Here is a 16180-nt window from a genome sequence, read left to right on the forward strand (position 1 = left end):
GAGTTTTTGGTGAAAAATGCAACTTCTTAGTTGAAAATTTATCTATTTTGGTTGAGGATTTGACTATCTTATTGAAAATTGAAAAATTTGGTATAAAATTCCACTATTTAGTACAAAATTCAACTTTTTTTTAGAAAACTCGTTTTTATTTTTGTTTTTTTAATTGAAAATTAATTTTTCTTGATAGAAATTCATCTAATTAATTTTTTGGTTCAAAATTGAACCTTTATGGTTTAAAAATGCAGACTATTTATCTTTTTTTGCTTGAAAATTTAACCACTTGGTAACGGATTTAACTAAGAGGTAAAAAATTGAATGTACTTGAAAAATTACATAGTTCTTTTTTTCAAAATGAAAATTAGTTCTCAGTGAAAATTTAAATACTCCATTTTTCAGGGTGTACGTTTTAATCGAAAAAAAATTTCCGGTCATCTCCCGGTTTACAACAAATTACAACGTGTTTGTTTATCTTATTTAACATTTTTTTATTACCTATTTGCTACCTATTTTAGAAAAAAATGTCACCTATTCACCTTTTTTGACGACAAGAGGTACTGTGATTACTGAATTTGTTGAAAACTATTCTTCTTTTGGTTAGAAATTAATTTTTTTATTGAAAATCTATCTTTTCCATCCTTGGTTGAAAATGTTGATTTTATAATTTAAAAGTTCAACAATTTGTTTAAAAATGCATCTAAATTCATCCTTTTTGGTAGAAATTCCATATTTCTTGGTTGAGAAGTCAACAATTACATTTTTTTTGAGAATTCATTTTTGCAGGATAAAAATTCAACTATTTGTACGAAAAGTCGACTACTTTCTTGAAAATTAAATTATTTTAATGATAATTTAACTCTTTGGTTAATATTGAACAATTTTGTTGAAACTTCATATTTTTGTGTGTTTAAAATTCGTCTTTTTTATGATGAATGGTAATCCTTGGTTGTAAATTAACTTTATTGTTGAAAATTCATATTTTCATGCTTAAAATTCAACAATTTGAATAAGCTTTTTTGTTCTTGATTGAAAAATCTTTATTTGTTGAAAATTCGTCTCTTTCATTGAACATTTTACTATTTTTTTGTTGAAATTTTGTTTTTTGTTGTCGTTTAAATTGAATTTTTCGACTCAAAATTTTATTTTTTCATTTTTGTTTGGAAATTTGTCATTTTTGGTTAACAGTTCAACTATTCGTTCAAAAAGTCCTGTATTTAGTTTTAAAATGCATCATTTTTTGGTAGAACTTTTATGTGTTTTGGTTGAAATATCAGAACCGAATAATTTTTTGTGGATAAATATTTTTATATTCTTATTAAGCATCCTCATATTTTGGGAGTAAGTTTTTTTTTTACGAAAATTAGATTTTTAATTGTTATGCAAAAACGATTTTCAATTCCATGAGGTTTTAACTTCCAAATTATTTAATCATTGACTCGGAATTAGTTAATTTTTGTTATAAAACTCATTTCCTTGCAATTAAGCAACTCAATATTTCGCAATTTAGTTTTTGTTTAAACTCAAAATTGCACTTTTTATTGCGATCAGCAGCTAAACCTGTTCCAATTTTCGGTTCCTAACACATTGAGATTCTCAACTTTTGTTGATTGTCTACTTTCGTACTGAAATATTTAATTTGCGAACCAAAATATAAATTTTTTTTAGAAATAAAGGGCTTTCAAGAACTTAAAAAATAAAATCTTTTCAACCAATTTCAATTTCACTAGGAACTCCCGCCGAAACAAGATGGCGATAACAACATCCGTTTTCCTAAAATTCCGAATAAATAAAAAAGAAACATCAAACACGATCAAACACCACGTTCTTGTGAGTGTTTGTCAACATGACAACTTGTAAAAAAGTGTGACTTTCGTGCAGAAACTGTGTGAAACTCGATAAAATAAGTGAAATAGCGGTTAACAATGGGAATTCCTGGATTAACGACGTATATCGCTCAACGATCAGATGTACATTTGCAACCTTTTGAGCTTCACGACACATATCTCGTAATCGACGGCAATGCTCTAGCTTCGCAATTGTACATTAAATATGCAAAGTGCAATTGTGCCTTCGGAGGGGATTACGATAAATATGCCCGAAGCATTGAGGAATTTTTTGACAGTCTTTCAAAATGTAACATAACCCCTTTAGTTTTGATAGACGGAGGATGTGAGGAGAAAAAAATTCAAACTGTTCGTAAACGAATTAGGGACAAGGTAATTATAATATTTTTAACAATAACTTTATCACAGGGTGTCCAGCGATTCTTAGGGACGAAATTCAATGGTTTCCAGGTCTAATTTTTTAAATTAAAAAATGAAATAACAGTTTTGTTATAGATGTAAAAAATGTGTCATTTAATTTTTTATCGGTCAAATTTTTATAAAATATGAAATTTTCTGAGATTTTTAAAAAACCTTTTAAAATTTCTGTGAAATCTTGGAAATACTTGAAATATTTGGGAAAATTTTTTTGAATCTTTAGATTTTTTGTTCGTTTGAAATCATCGAAATTTTTTGGATTCTTTCCAAATTTCTTAAAACGTTTTGAAATAATTTAACATCTTTGAAAATATTTCTAATGCTTTTCAACCTTTTGTGCCCTTTTTGAAATATTTGAAATTCTTTGAATCGTTTGAAAAAAGTTGAAATCGCTTCGAATTTTAGAAATGTGGTGTACTGTACTCTTTTTGAAATCTTTGAAGTTTGAAATCCCTATAAATTTTATGAAATATGTTTAATCTTTGTGAAATCTTTTTAAAAAATTGAATTCGTTGAAAATCTTTGAAATCTGGTGTACCTTTTTGAAATCTGCAATTCTAGAAATCTTTTTAAATCCATCTGAATTCTTTGAAATGTTTGTAAAATCTTTATGAAATATTTTGATATCTTAAATCAAAAATTGAAATCGCTGTACTTTGCACTTTTTTGAAACCTTTGAAATTATTGTATTCTTTATAAAAATTCGTGAAATTTTTATAAAATCTTTGAAATCTTTTTTACTCATTTGAAATCATTCAAATATTTATAGTCTGTGTAAAATCTTTTGAAATCTTAGAAATCTAATTTACTGCCGTTTAAAAATCTTTGAAATCTTTTGAAAGTTTTAAAATATTTAGAAATATTCTAAATTTTTGAACTCTTGTACACGCCGTTTCCGAATCTTTGAAATCCTTGCAAATCTTATGAAAGTTTCGAAATCTTTGTCAATTTTTTCGAAATATTTGTAATTTTTTTCTTAAATCTTTGTGAAATCTTTCTTATTCATTGAAATAATTAAATTATTTTAAATCTTCATGAAATATATTAAAATGTTTTGCAACCTTTTTAAATCGTTTCAAATATTCGAAATATTTTAAAATCTTTGAAATCTTTCTTAAATCTTTTGTATTTGAAATATGTTGCACGCGCCGTTTCCAAATTATTAAACTCCTTGCAAACTTGATTAAATATTCAAAATATTTGGGAAATCTTTGTCAAATCTTTTGAAATAATTCTTAGATTTTTCTTAAATTTTTGTTTGTTAAATCTTTTTTATTCGTTGATATCATTAAATTATTTAAAATCTTTTCAAATCTTCTAAAATTATTGGAAATCTTTTGAAATCGTACAAATATTCGAAATGTTTTAAAATCTTTTAAATCTGGTGTAAATATTTGAAATGCTTGTATTCTTTTGAAATCTGTATGTAATTTGTATGAAATTTTTGTGAAATTTTTCAGAAACTTTTTGTATTTATTTGAAATCTTTTGAAAGTGGAAAAAATTCCATAATTTAAGTGAACGTTTTTTTCTTTCAGGACTGAACAATTCTTATTTGTTGAAAATTTGTCTTTTTTGTTTTAAAATTCATTTTTTAAAAAATGAGATTCAATCTTTTTTGGTTGAAATAACGCAATGATATTTTTATTTCTTTTAATTCATTTTTTGAGAATAAAATTAGATATGTTTTAGTAAAAAATAAAAATATCAACTATTTTAAATACTTTTAAGGCATTTTTAAGAGCTTTTAATTTGAAATATATAATATAGGAAATTTTTTAATATTCCAATGAATTATTAATTAATTCCATTCATTTGTAGGGATTTCCCAAATTTAATAAAGATTTCACGGAATTTTAAACTATTTTATTGTATTTTAAATAATCTATTTACGGGAAATGAGGTGTTTTGTAGGATTTCAAAGGGTATTTAAATATTTTAGGGAATTTAAAAATATTCTTAGAAATTTGCTTTTAATTTGAATAATTTGAAAGGATTTCAAAGTGATGCCAATAAATTAGGATAAAGAATTTTCTATAATTTCGGAAGATGAACGATTTTACAGGATCTATCACCTGGTGACCAAAATCCGAACTAGTTAGGTTAGAATTCGTATTTTAATTCCAATCGTCTATTATTCGTATTCTGTGCATAATCTGGATAAAATTTGTCGCTACATACATTAATTAAAGATTCATTAAGCTTATAATGCTTTGAAACTTACCTGACTTAGTGAAATAATTGTTATCTTTTTTAAAAACTTTGTTGACAAAAATGTGCATTTTCACTATATAAGATAGATATTCTGTCTAAAAGGATTTCTTTTTAATGAAAATTTTATTTTAGTATTCAACTATTATTTTAAACTTCACAAAACAATCGTAAAAACACTTTATGCAAAAATTAAAATACATCTTTAAAATTGTACCTACTCTTTCTAGTTCTGGGTTTCGACACCAGGTGGCGAACGGGTCAACCATCATTCGCAATAGCTCTCAACGTATTTTAATACATTTTCCAGTAATTCAGAAAAAATTGTCATAGAATTTCACGGGATTTTATAATATTATAGTGAATTTCAAAGAATTTTTTTACGAGTAGTGAGGTATTTGGTAGAGTTTCAAACATTTAAAGAGATTTGAAATTCATCCTGAATTCTTTGAAATTCTTTTGAATTTTGTTGATTCATTGGACTTTTTCTAAATTTACTCAATTTTACCTAATCCAATGGGTTTTTTTACAGTTTGTATTTAATTGATCCTAAAGAATAATTGATAGATTGATCAAAGGATTTGAATTATTTAAAGGAATTTTTTCAAATACCTTTGAATTTTCAAGAGCTTTAAAAAGATTTCAAAGTATCTGAAATATTTTAGGTTATCAAGGTGACCGTTTTAATGGAAGAAAAAAATTGCCGGTTTTTTCCCGGTTCGCAAACATTTTTCATGGTCAATGAAATTTAAAAAATCGAACCCCATTCGAAACATTCTTCTATTTAAAGTAATAAACAACAAATTAAAGCACTCAAAGTGGAACCCTTGAATTCCAAAATCTTAAAATTGAATTTTAAAAGTTTTCAATTAAAAAATTGTGTATCAAAAATACTCAAAAATGTACACATATAAACTGAAAGGTATTAACACTTTTAAATTGAACAGTTTTAAATGAAATGCAAATAAACTGAAAATTTTAGAACTTACAAATTATAAGAATCAAAGATTCCGATTAAGTTCCAAAAATATAAATCCACGTTAACATTTTAAAGTCTAAATTAAAGAATCAAGCAATGAACTTTAAAAATTATATTATTTTAAAAGTCATTTTAAGCTAGACACATTAAAAATTAAAAATTATTTTTTTAACTTAACAACTCTTAAATTAGACGTTAAATTATTTTTATTGTAAATAGTTTAGGCATCCTTTAAAAGCTTGACAATTTTATTTCAAAATCTAGAGAAATCTATAAGTGGTTTACAATTTTTCCAAATTCAAAATAATTTTTTTTCATAACTTTTAAATATATTTCAAAATCAATTGCATTTTTTCTATAAATAATTTTAAATACATACAGCCGAATTTTTAATAAAATGTAGATTTTTGCACATTTCAAACAAAAAATTTAGAATTTTTTTAAGAATTGTGAAAGACTTCAAAAGAATAAAAAAATTTCTTAAGATTCTTAGAAAAATTGAAAATAATTTTTCACTTTGAAAAATTATTGTAACAGAAAGTTTAAGAAGATTTTAAGAGATTTAAAAAATTATCAAAGAAAAACATGGAAGATTTTAAAGATTTTATTTTATTTGCTGGATTTACAAAAATTGTAGGGAAATTTTTATTAATTTTAAAATATATTTAGAAGTTCTGAAAAAAATGTTAACACATTTCGTTTAAATTACTTGAAATAATTTCAAGTTTTTAATTAATCTTGAATCTTTTCAAAACTTCTAAATACCTTTTAAAATTACTCAAATTTCTTCTACAAATAATAAGTGTTCAATTGTTATTTATGTGTCAAAATGTAACAATTTCACTTATAAATTAAATACTTCTTAAATAGAACAATTAAAATTGTAACGCTAAAAGGTTAAAAGTTATTCGAAAATCTAAATATTCAAAGCTTTCTATGCAAAATAATTCAGTTTCAAATTGTTTTCTTTGAAATATTTGGTACTTATTCTTAAATACTAAATACTTATTCTAAAATAATATTATTACCATTATATTATAAAATATAAAATATAAATTTTTTTCCTACATTAAGAAATTTCAAATTAAATGAGATAAAAATTAATTAATGTAGATTAAAAATATTTTCAATCTAATAAAAACCTTTAATTATGATTATATTATTATGGATTTATTTTTAAGTTAAAAATAGTAAAACGCACGTTTACATTTTTTAATGGCTAAAGAAAATTAATAGAAATAATATATTAATCCATTTATTTATTAAATTTAGTATAAAAAATAATATAAAGGAAGACCTTGAACTCTGAATTAAAAATATATTATTGATAAATCATGAAAATTTTAATTTAAAAATAAAATTAATTATTGTTCAGATTTCTATACTTAGAGTACAGATCCATTTTAAAAATCATTTATTTATTTATATTTACAGTTGATAAAATATAATTAAAATATAAATATAATTTCTAGAAGTTTCCTAGGTTTTAGTAAATTTAAGGAATTTTAGTGTTTTAATGAGTGAGGAATTTCTTAGGGTTTCAAAGATTTGAAGATATTTTCAAATATTTTTTTGCAATTCATTTAGAATTCGCTCTGAATTTTTATTAATTGATCCTAAATTCTTTCAAATTATTTTGCATTCTTCTAAATTCACTCAATTGTAATAAATTTAATGGATTTACGCAAAGTTTTTGTTAAATTCATCATGATAGTCATTTTATAAAATTCTTTTGAATGCCCTTTTAATTTTTCTAAACACATTTCAAACTAAATTCAATCAAATTTCTTAATATTTTGAAATTGTTTTCAATTCAATTGATAGCTTTTTTAATTTAGCTTTATTTTTTATGAATTTCGTCGAATTCTTCTCATTTCCCTTAAATTGCATTAAACTCACTCAGATTTTACTGAAATCAATCGAATTTTTTCGATTTTTAAAATGATTTCCAATTCATTTGAATTCATTTAAATTGGTTTGAAGACATTAGTCACTTTTTTGATGATAAATCAGTGGGGTTTTCAATATTTTAAATTATTTTTTAGAATTCACCCTGAATTCTCATTTATTTAGCCGCAATTCTTTTAAATTCTTTAAAATTCTCTTGAATTTTAATTCATCGAAATTCTTCTCATTTACCTTAAATTGCTCTAAAGTCTCTAATTTCACGGAAATCCATGGAATTTTTTTGATGAAAAATTGTTTTTCCGATTAATGTTAATTTAACTTGAATTGCTTTAAAATCTTATGAATTTATACTGAATTTATCACCCCATGAGCGTTAAAAAAGTAAATAAATAAATGTAAAACTAAAAATTTATGTCTGAAATATTTTTTTTATTCCCTTTCTAAAAGATTCTATGTTAAAAATATAACAAGATTAAAATTCTGGAACTTGAATGTTAATTGTCTATATAAGCAAAATACATTTTTAACCCTAAATGGTCACGCTTCAGTAGAATATCATATAGGTCACAGTGGGTGAAATTCACCCAAGTTCTAAAAAACTAAGATCCTGCAGTAATATTGAGTTGTAAAAATCTAATAAAAATATTGAGGTATTCTTGAAGGTTTTAAAAAAAAGGTTTAATAGTTTTTCTCACCAAAATTGTTCATTAAAATATTGCAATATACCAGCAAAGTTGAAGTAATTAGCATACTCTACGAAGAGTTTGTAAAATTGTTTGGATGAATTTCACCCACGGTGACCATCTAGAGTTAAACTTTCTTTACTGGCGTCAATATTTTAAAAAAAATTTACTTTCAAACCAAAGAAATTTAAATTCACTTAAATTCGTGCTTTCGTTTAAAGAGAATTCAACCTTGAAAAACGCTTCGTATTGAAAATTCGCGAATTTGAAGGAGCTCATAAAAGAGCGACTTTCAATCTAAAAATCGATTTCCAGGTATCATCTGCCTACGGCTACAATCCATCAACCCAGCGTCGCAACAAGTTCTTCCCTCTTCTCCTAAAAGAAGTCCTGAAGGAAGTAATGACAAAAAAGGGTGTCCGATACATCCAAACTCTCTTTGAAGCAGACGACGACATAGCAGCCACTGCTCGAATTCTCAACTGTCCAGTTCTCAGTTACGACTCTGATTTCTATATCTACGACGTGACCTACATCCCCTTCAACACCCTTGATCCTTTCCTCGTTAAGAACCGAAGAGGCCAAGGTTACTTGAAGCAGTGCCGCGTCTACAAAGTTGAAACTCTCCTCAACCAATTCAAAGGCCTCGATCGATCTGTCCTCCCTCTAGCCGCAACTTTGCTCGGAAATGACTACGTAAAACGCAGCACCTTCAAGGACTTCTTCTGCCACCTAAGACTCTCGAAAACCACCAAGAGAAAATACAACGAGCAACAGCGCCGCATTGAAGCAACTTTCAACTGGCTGAGCAAACACTCTCTGAATGCCGCGATTGTCCAAATTCTCGCGCGACTTCCTCAAGATTCTCGCAAGAAGGTTCTGGAAGTGATCGAGATGATCGTCAACGTCTACACAACTGTCGATCCCAAGATTCTCCTTCCCCTCGGTTTCCCGGAGCAATTCATCGCCGAAATGATCAGCAAGTTCAAAACCGAGCCTTTCAAATTCCAGGAGGATGTCAACAACCTCCGACCTGTCGAGGAACCTCCAGAAGACGACGAGTCGGAAATGAGTGACGTGGAGGAGGAAGAGGAGGAGAAGGATGAGAGCGATCAGGAGTTCCGGTACAACCCCAACATCCAGAAGGTCGCACCGCCCTGGTTCATCCAAGAGTTCAACATGGGCAGATACGCCTCTTATTTCATCGACATCCTCACCCGGAGGTTTTATGTCTGTCCGCCACAGATTGAAGATTACTCGCATCCAGCAGCGATCACAATCAGCCTGAAAATCGTGGGCGTCATCTACGGACTGTTGACCAAGGGACTGGAAGGTCCAAAGATTCTTGAGTATCTCTGCCGAGGGAAACACAAAAACATGATGGTGGGCCAGATCGAGGCCCAGGATCAGATGTTCGGCTGTGATTTGCCAACTCTTTTCACCCTCCGCGATCTGCCGCCGATCATTCGCAAGAGAATGTTGGAGGAGACTCTCGGGATTCCCGAGTTTGCTCTCGAAACGTTTCCTAATGAATGGAAGCTTTATGCAGCGACTGCGACTTATTGGATGGCTCAGCAGCAAGAACCTTCGGGAACAAACTGCCACTTGTATTCCCTGCTTTTCACGATGCTCTTCAGCCTCCTGGATCAGAGGATTGGATACCAGAGATCTGAGCAGTACTTTCATCAGAGGTACGGAGCCGAGCTCAACGCTATTTTGTTGAACAGGAGGGGTTTGCTGTTTACACAAATTCCTCAGGACTTGACTGTTTATCAGGCTTACTGCGAAGTCACCGTAGAAGATTGTCTCCTCGCGGCGCCCTTTTTCCTGAGCAATTTTGAGATTGACAAGAATTTGTTCACAAATCCGAAGAAGTTCAATGTCTCGATTGTGCATGCTTTCGCGCAGTTTCAAGTTTGCATGAGACACAGCTTGCATCTGAATGCTCTGCTTGGGTTTCCGTATCAACAGACGAGGGTTGCGGAGTTGTATAATGGGACCTTGTTGTACAACTTGTATAACAATTTTAAGGGAAGAAATGATATTGATGCTTATGTCTTTCATCTGCTGCAGCATTCGCCGACACTGCTGAGACTTTTTAACATTTTGTTGGCTCATGTGAAGGGACTTTTGGCGCAGAATGTTCTGGATAATAGGGTGAATAGTGGAAGGAGGAGGAAAAGGAGAAATAGGGGCAAGAAGGAGGAGGAGGAAGTTCTGGAGGATTTGGAACCAAAGGAGGTTTTTTCCTCTTTTCACGATGCTAATAATCGATTTTCAATGCTCGGGCGATATCAGTTTTAATTTCTCATCAAGTGATACTCTTCTCGTCATTGTATATATGTACTTTCATCTGATTATGATTTTATCAATTCGGGATTTGAGATTCTGTGTATATAATTTTCAGATTGATGCAGAGTTAATAAACTCTTTTGTTAGCTTGCGAGTTTTTTCACTTCCTAGTTTTTTAACCCAAGATGTCATAGTCTATTTTCCAATCAAAAAAGATTAAATAAGTTTCTACGAAAAAATTTAATTTGATGCATTTTTACACAAAAAAAATGAAATTTCAAACCAAAGAAATTATTTTTATATTTTTGCTAAAAAAAAAGCGAGAATTTTCAACGAAAAAGATCAATCTTAACAAAATAAAAAGTTACATTTTCTGTTCAAAACTTAATTTTCAACAAATGATTCCAATTTCAACCAAAGAGAAGAATTTTCAACTAAAAATATAATATTCAAGAAAAAATTATTCCTTAACAAAGCGATTTAACTAAATTTTTCAACCAAAAAGTTAAATTTTCTACAAAAGCAGAATTTTAATCCAAAAAAGATTCCAATTGACTTTATAAGATCAATATATCAATTAAAAAATAAATAATAAGTTTGAATGAAAAAATTTAATTTTTAATCCAAAAAGACGAAGTTTTAAACAAAAAAAGATGACTTATAACAAATTTGTGTAATTCCCTACCAAATAGTTACTTTTTTATTTCGAAACTTAAAAAAAATAGTTGAATTTTCATCCAAAAAAGATTATAGTGCGATTTTTATCCAAGAAAGATGAAGTTTGTACTAAAACAAGATTATTTTTTAATAAAAAACCAGTTGAATTTACAGCCTAATAAGATACATTTCCCCAAAAAAGTGTCATAGTTTATATTTAAATCAAAACAGATTAAATTTATACAAAAAAAAAAGGATTTTAAAACCAAAAAGGTAAATTTTCTCAAGCAAATAAGGATAATTTATAACTAAAAGATGCATTTTTATTCAAAAAAAATTATATTTCTACTAAAATAGATGAATTTGTTAATTCAAAAACATAAATTTTCCAAAAAATAGTTGAATTTTTGGTTAAATAAGATTTCAGTTCACTTTTCGCGATAAAAATCTGAATTATTAAACAAGAAATAAGTTTCTGCGAAAAAAATTGAATTTTTAATCCAAAAAGACGAATTTTTTCAACCAAAAAGGAAAAGTTTTTAACAACATTATTAAGTTCTCTAACAAATAGTTGCATTTTTATCCAAGAAAGATGATATTTTTACTTAAAACAGATGAATGTTTAAATCAAAAAGACAAATTTTCAAAAAAATAGTCGAATTTTCATCTGAAATAGATTTCAATTTACTTTTCAAACAAAAGACGATTTTTTATTCAAGAAAGATGCGATTTCTACTAAAAAAGATGCATTTTTAAACTAAGAAGATAAATTTGCAAAAAAATAGTTCAATTTCCTGTTCAAAAAGATTTCAATTCACTTTTTACGATCATAATTTAAATTTTCAAACAAGAAATAAGTTTCTGCGAGAAAAAATGAATTAAAAAAAAAAAGACGAATTCTTAAACAAAGAAGATGACTTATAACAAAATGGTTTAATTCTCTACCATATAGTTACTTTTTTATTTAAAAATATTCTCGTATAAATTATGGGTTTTTAGCAAAGAAAAAAAATCAAAAAATAGTTGAATTTTTATCCAAAAAAGATTATAGTCGGATTTTTCTTAAAAAAGATAAAATTTGTATTGAAACAAATTATTTTTTAATAAAAAACAACACATTTTTTTTAAGTTGATTTTTTACCCAGACAACATTACATTTCATTATTCAATAACAAAATATAATTTAAACTTGAATTTTTAAACTAAATGACTAAATAATTAAATTTTTCACATAATAGTTGCCTTTTCAGACAAAAAAGATAAATTCCCCCAAAAAACTGTCATAGTTCATATTCCAATCGAGAAAAATGAAATTAATATAAAAAAAAAGAATTTTAAAACCAAAAAGATAAATTTTCTCAAGCAAAGAAGGATAATTTGTAACTAAAAAGTTGCATTTTTATTCACAAAAATTATGATCCTACTAAAAGAAATTAATTTTTAAACAAAAAAGATGACTTTTTAACAAAATTGTTGAATTCTCTACCAAATAGTTGCATTTTTATCCAAAAAAGATTCACAGTTGAATTTTCAAGATTAAAATATGAATTTTTTCAACCAAAAAAGATACATTTTTACAAAATATTTGAATTCTCTATAACAAATAGTTGGATTTTTATCCAAGAAAGATGAAATTTGTACTAAAACAAATGAGTTTTAAATAAAAAACAGAACTTTTTTTTAAGTTAAAGTTTTATCCAGAAAAGATTTTAATTCAACATTCAACACCATAATATAAATTATAATTGAATTTTTACATGAAGTAATTAAATTTGTAACATGGTAGTTGAATTTTCAACCTAAAAACATAAATTCCCAACATAATAGTATCATATATTATATTTCAATAAAAAGATGAAATTTATATTTAAAAAAATTTGTAACCAAAAAAAGAATTTCCTCTACAAAAATGGAATTTTCAAACGAAAATATGGCATTTCAGAAAAAATTCAATTGTTCACGAAACTGATGCATTTTTACTCAACAAACGTAAAATTTCAAACCAAGAAAATTATTTTTTTACTAAAAAAGAATAGTTGTCAGGTAAAAAAGATAAATTCTGAAAAAAATGTAAAAGTTACATATTCATTTAAAAAATTAATTTGAACCCAAAAATAAGGCTTTTTGACTAAACACTTAAATTTTCAACCAAAGACAAAAGCCTTAAATCAAAAAAATAAATGTTTAACAATGTAATATAACTTTTACCCAAGTAGCTGAATTATAAATTAAAAAAGAATGTTTTTTAACAAAATAGTTCAAATTTCAACCAAAAAAATGAATTTTTAACTAAAAATTTAAATCCTCAAAGAAAAAAAATGATTTCTTAAAAAAGTGATTCAAACAGATCTTTTAAACAAAAAGTTGCATTTTCATTAAAAAAATATGCAATTTCTACTAAAATAGATGAATTTTTGAACTAAGAAGATAATTTTTTATTTAATAGTTCTACAAGAAATTTAATTTAATTTTCAATCCAAAAAAGGCTAATTTTTTCAACCACAAAGGATAAACAATTAACAAAATAGATAAATTCTCTAAAAATAGTTGCATTTCAATCCAAGAAAGATGACATTTTGAAAAGAAATAGTCGAATTTTCGTCTAAAAAAGATTTCAATTGACTTTTCAATAGAAAAATATGAATTTCAAAGAAAAAGTGTATATAATTTACATATTGATGCAGAGTTAACAAACTCTTTTGTTAGCTTGTAAGCTTCTTTTGTTGCTTAAAAATAAACTTATATTGTACATTTTAATGATTTAACAATATATAATTTGAAAGGTCTGGAAAATGGGAAAGCTATCTCGAAATATCCAGTTCTTAAAGCTTTTTCGAAATTTTTTAATCTTGGAGAATAACAATTTAATGTTGTTATATAGGGAAACATTGAAATTTTAACGATTTATCTAAATATTGTCTGTGTCATTTGAATTCCCTAGATTCCTCGGAATATTTTGGAATTCGCGAAATTCCCTAAAACATCTGAATTTCTTAATTTTTCTGTGAATCCATGAATTTTGAAAATTCAGATAAATGGAAGAAATTCAAGGATTTTAAATAATTCAGGAATTCCATGAATATTCTGAATTCAAGGAATTTAGAGGATTTCAGGAATATCCGGGAATTCCTGCGATTTTAAGAATTCGAGGAATTCACAATATATTCAAATAATTTATGTGATTAAAGAAATTCAAAGTATTCAAAAAATGAATTGTTTTTCTGATTGTTAAAAACTTATTTTTTTCAATGAGAATGTAATCATTTCATTTTTGGTAAAAAATTATCTTTAGTTGAAAATTGCAATTTTTTTATCACAATTCGTTTTTTTTAATTACTTTTTTTAACTGAAAATTCAAGTTTCCACGTTTGATTGTAAGTTTAGCTTTTTTATTTGAAAAATGATCTTTTTCGTTAACATTTTTTTTGGCTAAAAATTCATTTTTTTCAAACATAATCTTCAATTTTGAAGAATTACAATTTAAAACTTTTTAATTCTGTAAATCAAAAGTCAAGAGTTTTTAATTATAAATCTTCTACAGTGATGAAATTTGAAATCTACATCATTAAAATGACAGCATTTTTTATTGTAAATCTTAAAACTCACATAATATTTAATAGAAATTTATCTTTTTTTGGTAGAAAATTAATCTTGATCCATGAAAATTCATAATTTTTGTTGAAAATCAAAATATTTGGTGAAAAATTAATCTACTTGGGAAATATAATTTTTTTACTTGAAAAATTATGCTATTTTTTTTTAAATTTATACTTTTTAGCTGATAATTTAACTGCTTAGTTGCAAGTAGAACTACTTTGTTAAAAATTTAGCATTCTGGTTGAACCTTGTCAATATTAGTAGATAATTCGCTTTCTTTTGTTTTTGTTAAAAATGTATCTTTTTTAACTGAAAATTTAAGTTCCACTTTTTATGGAACTCAACTATTTCATTATTGATGAAATTTTGACATTCTTAGTTGAAAATTCATATACATATTTTGTTGTGATTTCGTGTTTTTCTAGTAGAAAATTATTCTTCTTGCTTGAAAATTCATCTTTTTTATTGAAAATTGAATAATTTTCGTAAAAATTTACATATTAAAAAAAGTTTAATTGTATTTTTCTAACTCAAAATGTAACTACCGCATTTTTATTTTAAATTAGTTAAAAATTTAACTGTTTGTTGGGAAATTCATGCATTCTGTTATATTTTTTAACTTTTGGTTAGGAAATTAATTTTTTGTTTAAAATTAGAATTTTTTTCAACTATTTGTTCAATTGTTAATTAAAAATTCGTATTTTTTGGTAAAAAAAATTCATATTTTAGTTAAAAATGTTTGTTTGTGATTGAAAACACCACTATACTGTTCAAAATTATTATACTTTGATGAATATTAAACAATTTTGTTAAAAGATATCCTTTTTGATTGAAAAGTCAACTGTTTTGTTCATAATTCATCTTTTTGGCTGACTGCAACGATTTTTTATTTAAAAATACAATTTGTTTTGGTTGAAATGTACATTTTTTGATAAAGATTCATTTTAGTTAAAAATTCATCCCTTTAAAAAATTTAAAAATTAAGAGTTTGACTTTTTTCTACAAGTAAATTTGTTCACGGAGTCAATTAACTCTTTTCTATGTTGCTTTACAAAAGAACTAATAATTATTTAAACAATTTTAATTTAAAAATTAAGATTTTGCCCTTTTTTCTACGAGTCAATTTGTTTACGGAGTCAACTAAGAAAGTCTATGCGATGACTCTTTTTTATATTATTATTACACCATTAGGCCATTTCCTTTTCGGGGTAGGCGTGACTCACTTCCCCATATTGCTTTGCGAATTTAAAGGAACTATTAATTATTTAAACAATTTTAATTGAAAAATTACAAGTTTGGCCTTTATCTTACGAATCAATTTGTTTTTGAAGTGAACTAAGAATGTCTATCCGATGACCCTTTTCTAGGTGGATTTGTAAATTTACAAGAACTATTAATTATTTCAAAAATTTTAATTTAAAAATTAAGAGTTTGCCCTTTTTCTACAAGTAAATTTGTTTACGGTTTCGAAGAAGAATGTCTATCCGATTACTTTTTTCTATATTGCTTTACAAATTTACAAGAACTTTAATTATTTAAACAATTTTAATAAAAAAATTAAGAGTTTATCCTTTATCCCACGAATCAATTTGTTTT

General features: G+C 26.1%; 2 protein-coding genes across 3 annotated transcripts in view; one reads left to right on the forward strand and one right to left on the reverse strand.

Annotated features, from left to right (window-relative positions):
* The window catches only part of LOC117172467 (DNA repair protein RAD51 homolog 1-like), a 77446-nt gene that overhangs the window by 9940 nt on the left and 51326 nt on the right, over window positions 1–16180 (reverse strand). The window lies entirely within an intron of this gene.
* Window positions 1803–10484, forward strand: LOC117172461 (protein asteroid). The gene is made up of 2 exons (XM_033360416.1): window positions 1803–2213; window positions 8354–10484. Exons 1-2 carry the CDS (start codon window positions 1920–1922, stop codon window positions 10340–10342), a joined length of 2283 nt encoding a protein of 760 aa, XP_033216307.1. The 5' UTR covers window positions 1803–1919; the 3' UTR covers window positions 10343–10484.

The sequence above is a fragment of the Belonocnema kinseyi genome, chromosome 5, assembly GCF_010883055.1.
Source record: "Belonocnema kinseyi isolate 2016_QV_RU_SX_M_011 chromosome 5, B_treatae_v1, whole genome shotgun sequence".
NCBI lineage: Eukaryota > Metazoa > Arthropoda > Insecta > Hymenoptera > Cynipidae > Belonocnema > Belonocnema kinseyi.

Coding starts and splice junctions, on each gene's coding strand:
- LOC117172461 (XM_033360416.1), top strand. CDS start 1,920: ATGGGAATTCCTGGATTAACGACGTATATCGCTCAACGATCAGATGTA. Junction 2,214..8,353: donor GTAAACGAATTAGGGACAAG/GTAATTATAATA, acceptor ATCGATTTCCAG/GTATCATCTGCCTACGGCTA.